The 12,004-nt window shown below is 52.2% G+C and overlaps 1 protein-coding gene across 1 annotated transcript; it reads right to left on the reverse strand.

Moving 5' to 3' along the window:
- Nucleotides 1-3,323: 3,323 nt before the first annotated feature.
- CPA1 (carboxypeptidase A1) lies at nucleotides 3,324-11,117 on the reverse strand. Its single transcript, XM_010378789.1, has 10 exons — nucleotides 10,904-11,117; nucleotides 10,313-10,394; nucleotides 9,600-9,833; nucleotides 9,239-9,340; nucleotides 7,957-8,058; nucleotides 7,657-7,767; nucleotides 6,829-6,919; nucleotides 6,112-6,311; nucleotides 5,525-5,609; nucleotides 3,324-3,615 (listed from the first exon to the last, which is right to left on the reverse strand). Exons 1-10 carry the CDS (start codon nucleotides 10,966-10,968, stop codon nucleotides 3,428-3,430), a joined length of 1,260 nt encoding a protein of 419 aa, XP_010377091.1. The 5' UTR covers nucleotides 10,969-11,117; the 3' UTR covers nucleotides 3,324-3,427.
- Nucleotides 11,118-12,004: the final 887 nt, after the last annotated feature.

The following is a 12,004-nucleotide window of genomic DNA, read 5'->3' on the forward strand; positions in this document are numbered from 1 at the left end:
GCTTTATGTTTTTACTTAGGAATTTTAAGTGTTTTCACCCATAGATTTGTAAAAATATGTATCTACAAACAAAATGTAAATCTCTTCCCACACTTGAAAGTACAAAAAAAAAAAAAAACTTTCATGTCTTCATTTAACAAGCATTTATTATTTTTTAATATATTTCAGTTTATTTATTTATTTATTTAGACAGAGTCTCCCTCTGTCACCCCGGCTGGAGTGCAGTGGAGCAATCTTGGCTCACTGCAACCTCCACCTCCTGGTTTCAAGCAATTCTCATGCCTCAGCCTCCCGAGCAGCTGGGATTACAGGCATGCACCACCACCCGGCTAATTTCTGTATTTTTAGTAGAGACAGGGTTTCACCATACTGGCCAGGCTAATCTCAAATTCCTGACTTCAAGCGATCCGCCCACCTCGGCCTCCCAAAGTGCTGGGATTATAGGCATGAGCCACCACACCCAGCCTAAAATTGTTTTTTTATGGAGACTGGGTCTCGCTGTGTTGTCCAGGCTGGTCTTGAAATCCTGAGCTCAAGCAATCCTCCCACCTCAGCCTCCCAGAGTATTGATATTACAGGCGTGAGCCACTGTACCTGGCCAAGCATTTATTATTATTGATGTTAATATCAATACTATTACTATGTGCTGTGCACTTGGCCAAGCAGTGGGGGTTAAATGGTGAACAAAACAAAGCAATCCTTGCCCTTGTGCAATTTACATTCATTCCTTGACTTCAGCTTTCTTAAGACTTAACTTGCTCAACTCTGGGAATTCAAAATAACTTGTGCAGGGTATTTTCAGCAAGCCTACAACATACAGATCATAACATGTATGAATTCACTAACAAAAGTAGACAGCATTCACTCAACAGGTATCTATTGGGCATCTATGTGTCAGGTACTGTTAATGCTATTGGGGGTTGAATGCCAAACAAGGTGGTTCCTGCTGTCAGGAAGCACAGTTTATTTTAAATTAAGCAATTCTACCATCAAAGTCTAGTGATCCAGTTTTATAAAATGATAAATTGTCATGCTAACTTAATATTTCTTCTCTTATCAGTCTTCATTAAACAAACGATGATCAGCTTCCTACTCACCCAAACTAAGCAGTTAAAATGGGTTTTGAAAAGAGAGTTATAATCTCTTGATAAACAGATTGAAGGGAAGCATTTTCTAAAAGATAACTTGAAGAGGGTGTTGTCAAATCTTTTAGGTCATCTTTCTGTAAAGACTGAAACACCATCTTACCTTGTCTCATAAACTTACATGCTTATAAATTTATGTAAACAATATAATGTAACAATGTAACAAATATATACAAAATGTAACAACACATACATAGAGCCTCATTCTTTTTTTTTTTTTTTTTTTAGAGACAGGCAGGGTCTCACTTTGTTGTCCAGGTTGGAGTGCAGTGGTGCCATCATGGCTCAGTGCAACTGCAAACTTCTGGGCTCAAGGGTTCTTCTCACCTCAGCTTCCCAAGTGGCTGGGACTATAGGTGCATGCCACCACACCCAGCTAATTTTTTATTTTTTGTAGAGATGGAGAGATTTCGCTATGTTGCCCAGGCTGGTCTCAAACTCCTGGGGTCAAGCAATCTCCCTGCCTCAGCCTCCCAAAATGCTGGGATTACAGGTGTGAGTCACTGTGCCCAGCCCTCATTCTTTTTGTTTTTAGAATGTTGATAGCAAAAACAATATTAAATAAAAGTCCAAGATGAAAATTCCATCCATGTTCCTTTTTTTTTTTTTTTTTTTTTTTTTAAAGGCATTTTTGACCTTCATGCCACCATTTTATGTGGAAAAGACGCAAGTCAACAGAGCTGGGTGCTTCTTGAAACCTGGCCTGGCTGCTAGAGGGAGAAGGTGCCGCCCTCACCCCAGCCCCAGTCCACTCACTTTCCCGGCAGTCTGTGGGAGAACCCCCTGCTCCACATTCACGTCTGAAGCCATATGGAAGAAACAATATGGAGAATCTTTTTTTTTCTTTCTTTTTTTTTTTTTTTTTTTTTTTTTTTTGAGGTGGACAACAACTTTCATGTCTCCATTTCACAAGCATTTATTATTTTTAAATATAATTAAATTTTCTTTTTGAGATGGAGTCTCCCTCTGTCACCCAGGCTTCAGTACAGTGGCGCGATCTCAGCTCACTGCAACCTCCACCTCCTGGATTCAAGGGATTCTCCTGCTCAGTCTCCTGAGTAGCTGGGATTACAGGTATACCCCACCATGCCCGGCTAATTTTTTATATTTTTAGTAGAGACAGGGTTTCACCATGTTGGCCAGGCTGGTCTTGAACTCCTGACCTCGTGATCTGCCCACCTCAGCCTCCCAAAGTGCTGGGATTACAGGCGTGAGCCACCGCGGCCAGCCCAAAAGGGAGATTCTTGCTTTGAAACAAGTTGGGATATCCTATGTAGTTATGCTAGCTGCTAATTGTACTATCACACGCATCAGGATCGCCAAGCTGAAGAAGGGAAGCTAAATCCTGGGAGCCGTGGGCTCAACAGGAGAATGGGAAGGGGTGGGGTGGATGGAAACATGAGGGAGCGGAACTGCGTACCGAAGACACTGGGAAGGATGTGGCAAATGAAAAGTGGATGACTTCTATCCCTAAAGGCAAAATCTTCAGAATATATAATTAATTTATACAGTTAATAAAATACCTTGGCCAAATGCGATGACTCACACCTGTAATCCCAGGACTTTGGGAGGCCAAAGTAGGAGGATTGCTCGAGCCCTGGAGTTCAAGACCAGCCTGGGCAACATGGCAAAACCCCATCTCTACCAAAAAAATTTAAAAATTTAAAATGTCTTGGCATTGGCCTTTGGATTGGTTCTTTATCTTCAGTTAATGATTTTATTTAACCCAATTGTTTTCTTCCAATGTGATTCAGGAATGGAAGATGATATTTTGCTCTTTAGTAATCGGTTTTACTTGACTGCAACATCTATTTTGGACAGCAGTGGCCACCTGGATTATTATATTTCATCTTCCAGGTTGTTGCTTTTATAGATGAATGGGCACAGCTAGCTAGACCTTTGTACACACTGAATTCCACGCCACTGTGGGGTGCCAGGCATTTGGTTAGCAGCTGTGGCTGCTGCTTGCTACTAAGGTATGAACAAATCATCCCACTGGTGAGCTGAACTCAGGGTGGTCTAATTAAAACAGACGCCACTTGGATACGACTTCACAGGACGTTGGAATGCAGGGGAATGTAGGGGTCATCTAGTCCAACCACCCACACATTTCCAGTGAGGCCTGCAGGAACTAAATCACTTTTGCCCCAGCTTGAAGAGGCAGACATGCCACATGCATTCCACATGCAAGCCCCAGGATTCTGTTCCTGGTACACTCAAACTTTATTTGGTTGCCTGGGTGGGGCCAGAGAGGAGGACAAGGAGGGTGTCAAAGGGTCAGCTCAGTAGGGGTGATTCAGGGTGTGTTCCATGATGGTCAGAAGCGCCAGCCACGTCTCCTGGGCCGTGGGGATGATCTGGGAGGCCGGCAGTAGGAAGCCGTAGTTCCCAGTGTCCCGGAGCTCAAAGGTGAAGGAGTACTTGATGCCCTGGCTGTAGGTCCAGTCAATACTGCTTCCACTGGCTTGATCTGGGGCAGGAGTAAAACAGGAGAGAAAGGGTCAATCACTTTGGGAACATTTACATGGGTTGGGTTAACGATCCAACACTGTCCAAAGCTCTGTGCCTTGTGCAATGCTGAGTGGAGTCAGTGTCTACTAAGGTCTGCTGTTGACCAAGCAGCCTCACTTCCAAGAAACTCCCACTAAAAAATCTAAGCCAAGAGGTCCAAAGAGGAGACCAGCAATGGTTCCCCTATTCACTGGGGGATGCAAGGAAGTCTCTGCTATTGCATAAGCCCCTCTGAAAACAGCCTTTGTCCAACAACCACTTCGGTGAAGCCCCTAAATATACCCGAGTTCCCTGTTTGGGTAACCAGGATTTGTTCCCCTGGGGCGCTGGTCTGCAAGGGGGAAAGTGCAAAGAGCCAGAGTCAAAGCAAAAGGCACTTGTCTTTCTTTTAGGAGGAAACTTTGCCCGGGAAACTAATTAACAGCAGGTAATGAAGCCACTTTTGAATTGGCCCGGGAGAGAGCAGTAGGCTGCATATCAGAATTTAACTTGACAAGATTGAATGAAGCAAAACCTCGACTCAGAGTTGAATCAGTTTCCAAAGAAGGCCTGGAGTCCAAAACTGAGGTCAACCTTGGATAAGATTGTGACCTGCTTGTCCACCAAAACCTAGGCACTCAGGCAGGAAGCGTGTGAGGTGTGTATGCAGCTCATCCCCGTCAGCCCTCTACCCAGCTTCGACCTTCAGGTACTTGGAGGCAGGCACACCAGTCTTGTTGTTCCAGCAACATCCCTGGCCAGATCATACTGTAGAGCCTTTGCTCTAGAATGTTCCTCTGCCTGGAAGGCTCTTCCTAGCTGGGTAGCCTCCTGGCTGCCGTATCCTCCACCCATTTCCTTCAATATTTGCCCAAATGTCACTCTCTCAAAGAGGCCTGCCCTTCAACCCACCTGCTCCACCTCCACCCCAGTGTTTCTGATTCACCTCACCTGGTCTAGTTTTAGTTTTCCTCCCCAGCATTTGTCACCTCACATACTGTATCATTTACTTATTTATGTTCATTGTCAGTCTCCCTGGCTAGAAAGTTCCCTGATCTTTGCTTATTTCATTCATGGCTATATCCCAAGTGCATGAAACAGACCCTGGTGCATAGTAGGTGTTCAATTAACATTTGTTGAGTTAATTCCATTTTGATTCAGTAATGCTCCTCTCAGGGGCAGTGCATGAATAAATAAGTGAAGAATAAATCAGGCCTATTCTCTGAGGGGCACTGGAGGAGAAGTGTTTTTTTGTTGTTGGTGGTGTGTTTTGTTTTGTTTTGAGATGGAGTCTCGCTCTGTTGCCCAGGCTGGAGTGCAGTGGTGCGCTCTCAGCTCACTGCAACCTCCGCCTCCCGGGTTCAAGCGATTCTTGTGCCTCAGCCTCCTGAGTAGCTGGGACTACAGGCGCCCGCCACCATGCCTGGCTAATTTTTTGTAGTTTTAATAGAGACGGGGTTTCACCGTGTTAGCCAGGATGGTCTCGATCTCCTGACCTCGTGATCCGCCCGCCTCGGCCTCCCAAAGTGCTGCGATTACAGGCGTGAGCCACCGCACCCTGCCCCTGAGAAGTGTTTTTTTAAGTTGAATTTTCTGGTGATCTACAAATCCCAGCAGGACTTTCCACCCCATCCAATCAAAAAACTAGACTTGGCCCCAACACAAGAGGACAAGAGCTGTCAGAGGAATTCACATTTGTCTGAAAGTATCAAAGGGAGCAGAGTTCATGTCCGGAAAAGGACTGCCCACCCCTCAGAACAGCCCTCACCAGCAGTTGGCAGATCTGGGTGCCCTTGGCTACTTCCTTCCATGAGGGATACTCCTGTGGTCAGGAAGAGCCAGCAGATGTTCCTCACAGGCCCACCAAAAGAGACCACATAGACACTTACAAATTGCCTTGATGATGCTGCCATACTTGAAGTTGGTTCCGTAGAGAGAGGCCAGGGCTTTCACAGCAGCCTTGGAAAGCTGATCCTGGACAAAACACCAAGCAAGGCCACCTGTCACGGCCAGGCTCCTGGAACAGCATGGCCAGGGTAGTCTGGGGGCTGGCAGGGGAGCCTAGGAGAAGCACCCTGCAGACGTGGGCCTCTCGCAGGGAGCACAGAGCCTGCTTAGCCTGCAAGCTCAGCCCGGGAGCCTGTCAGCACAGTTTTCTGGCCCTTCAGTGTGTCCAGCTGGCCTTCTCTGCCCTTCAGTCACATGTACCTCCACATGTGGTACCTAAGATCGAAGTCTAGCCCTGCCCCTTGCTCTGTCACATGACAGAAGTGACTCCATCACCTCTGTGCCTCGATTTCTCAGAAAAAAGTGGTAGTCCACCCTGCTGGTCTTCCCAAGCCATCAGGGTCTGCGGGAGGAAGAGGTGTCAGGCACTCTGGAGGTATCTGTGCCTTACGCAGGTCTAACTGGGGAAAGCCCAGGCCTGTCCGAAGCCATCTTGGGGACGAGGGACCATGCTGAGGTCAGTGCCTACCAGCTCATCCTGGTCAGGGGCTGGTTCTGTTTTGTAGCCATAGGGATACATGAGGAGCTGGGAGTAGCTGTGGAGGGAGATGAAGGCCTTGATGTTCCCATGGTCCTTCACAAAGTCCACGATGGACTTGACCTCCACTTCAGAATTGGCAAACTTGCCACGGTAAGTCTGCGAGCAGGGGTTGCTGCTGGCTCCGGCCACTGTGGGGGGACAGAGGGCATGGTGGTGTGGCTCCTCCAGTTTCTGTGGCTTCTGGAATCCAGTTCTTTGCATGGAGTTGGGGGTCAGGTGGGTACAAAAGGGATCACTCCCACCCCTGGATTCAGGAAAGCCCAGAGGCCTTCTATAACCTGGGGGTGCTGCCCTCCCAGCCTGGTTTGGGCAGAGCTGATGGACACGCCCAGGGAGGGAAGACGGGCTCCTCAGTGGAGACTAGTTCTCACAGAGACGTGGCCAAGGAGGGAGGACTTCAGGTTAAGCTAGAAGCCCCCTAGATAGGATTTCAGACCTTAGCCCATTTGCAAGGAACTTGCCTTTTACAGACAAGTAACAACCAACTCTCAGAGCATAGCCTCCATCCCCAAGAGCCCTCAGAGAGAGCTGCCACCCCCCAACCTCCCCTCACTGCAGGGGCAGGAGAGAGGCGGGAGCAAGAGCAGTGGTGAGGAGCCATTCCAGGCCGTCCCATCCTTGTTCCCAAGACACTCTGGGCCTTACACCCAAAGCCAGCATCCCAGTTCCTGTTGGGGTCCACGCCAACACAGAGGGAGCCTGCTGTGAGGGACCGAGTCTTGCGCCACATGCGATCCTGAGGAAGAAAACAGGATCAGCCACCCCGAGGCACGTGTGGCACTCATCACAGTGCGGGTGGGGGTGGTTCAGAGGCTGCAGAGAGCAGAGTGGACTCGGGGGAGGGTTCCCTGGAGGTGGAAGCCCTCAACACTAGTGCCCTGATAGGGAGCTGAGCTACAGGCACAGCTTGGGATGGGATCCACTCCCAGCTGGTTGTCGGGAAGGAAGATCAGCAGAGGGGGCATCGGGTGAAGGAGAGTGGGGAAGGCCATAGGATGGCATTTGGCCAGAGGTTTCTATGTGGCCAAGAAGCCGTGAGGTGTCCCCCGCCAAGGTTGTGGCCCTGTGTCATTAGTCGGATGTTTTATTTGCCATAAAAACAGAAGTAGGACCAGGAAGTAAGGTCTGGGGCAGTGGGCCTCCACTGGGGACAATCTTGACCCTCCCCTGAGATATTTTGCAATAGCTGAAGACATTTTGGTTGTCACCACTGGAGAGGGGGCTCCAACTGGCATTGAATGGGTATAAGGTTAGGATGCTAGAAACACCTTGGATGCACAGGACAGCCCCCATGACAAAGAATCATTCACCCCAAATGCCAATCATGCCATAGTTGAGACACCCTCGGCTAGAGCACAGGTCTGATTGCTTCTCCCTTGACTTCTGGGGCTTGAGATCAGGTGTGAGCTACTTGTGCGGCTTAGAAGCTAGAGGCCCATCCTGCTTCCCCCAAGGACAGGAGAAGGCTGGTACCTTGCTGTGGGTGAAGGCAAAGCCATCAGGGTTGGTGACGATCTCCAGGAAGATGTCCAGGGTGTCGAGAATGGCGGTGAAAGCTGCATCCTGCCCATAGTCTTGAGTGATCTGGGGTTAGAGGGGCAGAGGGGCAGCGTAGGCTGGGCCAGGCATCTGCCAAGTCACAGCAATGGATACCTTCCCCCATGTCCTCTGTGGTCACTGCTTCTGGATGGGCAAAGGGAGGCCCAGGCTTCTGTGGGCCTTGGACACTAACGCCCCACCAGGTGAGAGCCCTTCTCACCTCCCTGACCTTACCTTCTTTGCAAACCAGACCCCACTGGCCTGGGTGACCCACTCCCGGGAATGGATGCCTGTGTCGATCCAGATGGCTGGACGCTTACTGCCCCCCGTGCTGAACTGGAGAGGAAGCAGCGGAGTGATCAGAGGAAATTTCACAGCTGGGGCCTCATCTCACTGCCCTGAAGGAGACCCCAATCCGGGCCAGAGACCACCTGCTCTCTGCGTATCTCAGGTAAAGGCTCTGCTTGTGGGGCCATCACTCAGATGGGTGTGGGGCTGGGGGCTGGACAGGGATCCCACAGAGCCTGGCCTCCTGCCCTCAGCCCAAGCTTGGGGTGAATATGACTTGGCCAGGCCCCTGGCCCTTCCATTGTTCTGCTGCTCGGACAGTTCTCTGGGGGACATAACAAATAAAACACTTTCTCTGGATCGGGCGTGGTGGCTCACACCTGAAATCCCAGCACTTTGGGAGGCTGAGGCGGGTAGATCACTTGAGCCCAGGAGTTTGAGACCAGCCAGGGCAACATGGCGAAACCCTGTCTCTACTAAAAATATAAAAATTATCGGCCAGGGGCAGTGGCTCATGCCTGTAATCCCAGCACTTTGGGAGGCTGAGGCAGGTGGATCACAGGGTCAGGAGATCAAGACTATCCTGGCTAATACTGTGAAACCCTGTCTCTGCTAAAAATACAAAAAATTAGCCAGACATGGTGGCAGACACCTGGAATCCCAGCTACTTGGGAGGCTGAGGCAGGGGAATCGCTTGAACCCAGGAGGCGGAGGTTGTAGTGAGCAGAGATCGTGCCACTGTGCCACTGTACTCCAGCCTGGGTGACAGAGTGAGACTCCATCTCAAAAAAAAAAAAAAAAAAAAATTATCCGGGCATGGTGGTGTGTGCTTGTAGCCTCAGCTACTCTGGAGGCTGAGGCAGGAGAACCGCATGAACCCAGGAGGCAGAGCTTGCAGTGAGCTGAGATCACGCCACTGCACTCCAGCCTGGTGACACAGCGAGACTCTGTCTCAAGAAAACACTTTATCTGGACTACCCAGACTCCACAATACCTTCCACAATGTGACACTTGATGGAAACACTGGATCACCTAAGAGTCTGTGTATGGGCAGGGGTACACACGCGAAGACCAGGGTGGAGACTCAGGCCTTTCCAAATGTCTGCATGGGGAGTCCATCTAACAATGTGTTCCCTGGGACCGTCATTTCTTCATGACAGCCCACCCCCATCACGGATGCCACGTGTGGGTCCATTCTCCCGTGTGTATGTCCACATGTGGATGTTACCTTCAGCACGTAAATGGGACGCCCTTCATAGGTGTTGCCAATCTGGATCTTGCTGACAAGGTGTGGGTTTTCCGCCACCAGCAGGTCCAGGAAGTCATAGATCTGAGGTGGGAAAGAAGAGACAACTGGCCTTAATAATAGCTTCTGGGCACCCAGATGCTTCCCTTAGCAGCTCCACCATCCCAGACTGCTGTGAGCCCTGCAATGCAATGGAGCTACGACCACACAGGCCACATGGAAACAGAGCAGGTGCTGCACACACCCAGGCTGGCCCTGGCCCTGCCCCTGCCCCTGCCCCGTTCCTGCCAGCCATGATGAAGAGCTGGTTGCTGCGGGGAGCGGCCGCTAGGGGCGCCCTCACCTCCTCCAGGGTGTGGTAGGTGGTGTAGTTAAAGGTGTCGGTGGAGCGCGCTCGGGACCGGAAGGCGAACATCTGCTCCTGCTCCTCGTCCAGCAGCGACTGCACGTCCTCAATCATGGTGTCATAGCTAATGCCATTGGACTCCAGAAAGATCTTGACCGCCTGGATGCTGGGGAAGGGCACTCTGACGTCGATGGGGGAGCCAGGGTGGGCAGGGCCCCTCCAGAAGTCCAGCTGGGGAGGACAAGAGCCGGCACGGTCACAGCGGGCTGGGGGCAGCAGCCAGGACAGCAAGCAGGGACAGGGCTGGCCTGGGAGGAGCTGTTGGTGCCAGAAGTTCTCATATAATTGGGGGTGGGACAGGGATAATAGGGGCAGAGAAAGACGGGGAAACCCTGGGGACTGGAGAGTCCAGTGTAGTCAGGGAAATGGCCTAGGAGCAGAGTGAGAGGCCTTTGAGACAGTAAGGCAGAGGGAGGAACCGGAAAGGGGCCCGGCACATTGCCTAGGTGCCCGGCACATTGCCTAGGTGCCCAAGGGCAGCAAGACTCTGGAGCTGTGGGGTTGAAGTCGCTTCCTAACAGGGTCAATTCCATGTCTCCTTGTTGGGTGGAGAGCGCTCAAGCACAGTTGGCCGCAGAGGCTGGTAGGGACCTGGGGTGGCCCCAGCTGATACCCTGGGGCCTCGGAGAGCCCTTTTCCCCTCTTCTGACCTGCAGATGCTCCAGGTCCTCCAGCTCCTTCACCTTCTGCACCTGGGCCTCATCGGCTGCAGAGATTCGGAGCACCTGATGCCTGGGCAGAGTGGGAGTGGGGAGTGAGCACCCAAGACTGCACCTGCCCTGGCCACCAGCACTCTCCAGGTGCAGGAGGGAGGCAGCAGCCCAGAATCCCTGGACTGGGCCTGGTCCTCTGGGCTGGGCAGGGGAAAGCACTGAGGGTCTCAGCAAGGAGAGGCCTGGGCTCCCTCACCCCTTCTCTCCCCATCTTTAGAAACTTCTAGACACTGTTACTGTCTCGATCCCAGTTCGAACTATTTCTCTGTTCCAAGCCAGCCAGGCCTCCTCCTTTCTCCTCTCCTGAAAACTCCTCCTCAGAGCTCAGATTTCTCCAGGGCTCAGGAGACTCTCTTGGGAGACACAACCTCTTCCCAACCCTGGTTCCTCATCTGCCAGCTGTCCCAGGTGGTGCCAGGCCATCCTCTCTGGCTGTGTTGCCATGTGTCTGTCTGTCTCCTCCACTGGTTGGAGGCTGAGTCCTCCCCATCACCCTCAGAGAGCACCCCCTCCTCTCCACATCCATACCCCACAAATTCCTCCTTGCCAAAGACAGCCCCCAGCAGGACACTCAACACCAGCAACCCCCGCATGCTGCCGCCGGGAGGGAAGGTCAGACTGCGGCCGAGTCGGCCCCCCAGCTTTTAAACCCTCCAGTACCAAGGACTCCTGGCTGCTCCCGAGGGCTGTTCTCCCCCAGCACCTGGGTCCTGTCCCACGGGGAGGTTGGGGTGGGAGTTCTGAGCTCTGACACCCTCTCACTCTTCCTGATAAAGTGGCAGGGAACTGGGCAGCTGGAGAGATAAGCCAGAGCTCCACCCCCGACCATCTGGGGTCAGCAGGGCCTGAGGGTCAGCGGGGCCTGAGGGTCAGCGGGGGCTCGAGGCCTCCTGGAGTCCCAGCCAGGACTCTGCCTGCCCACACCCTAAAGCTGCGGTTCTGTTTGCCCACTGGGCAGCGGAGAAGGAGCCAGGACTCCAAGTGGTCGCTCCCGCTGGGGCCTCATTCTAGGCGTCTCCTTGTTCCATGCTCCTGAGTACCAGCCTTTCATTCCTGGGATGGAGCAAGCCAGGCCTCTGCCCTCTTGTCCCCACAGCGGCTTCGGGCAGGCCCAGGCTTTCCCCCATTAGACCTGTGTGAGGCACAGATACCTGCAGAGTGCCTGACACGTTCTTCTCCCACGGACCCTGATGGCTTGGAGAGACCAGCAGGGTGGACTAACCTTTTGTGTCTGTTTGGCCTCTCACCACGCCAGCTTTGCCCAGGCTGCCCTGACCCTGTGCGGGGCACATGCCCCTCTGTGGGACTTCCCAGCCCCCTTCTGCTGGCCTTAGGGTCCTGTGGGAGTCCAGCCTGGACAGCAGCAGCGGGGGCAGGAGCCCAACACTTGCCGGCATTTCCCTCCACCCCCACCGCTACAGGGCCCTGAGGTCAGGGTTGCCCTTGACAGGAACAGTAACCAGATGTCGTCTGAATAGCAAATGTGGCGGGGGGAGCCACCCAGACCCCTGTCGGGACTGCACAGTATCCAGGAGAAACCGGAACCCACACAAGGGAATTCACTGGGTTCTGGATGCTGATCTCACCCCAGAGACGTCTCCCACAAATCCACCCTCATCCACGGGCCCC

Source organism: Rhinopithecus roxellana, chromosome 6 (assembly GCF_007565055.1).
Source record: "Rhinopithecus roxellana isolate Shanxi Qingling chromosome 6, ASM756505v1, whole genome shotgun sequence".
NCBI classification, from domain to species: domain Eukaryota; kingdom Metazoa; phylum Chordata; class Mammalia; order Primates; family Cercopithecidae; genus Rhinopithecus; species Rhinopithecus roxellana.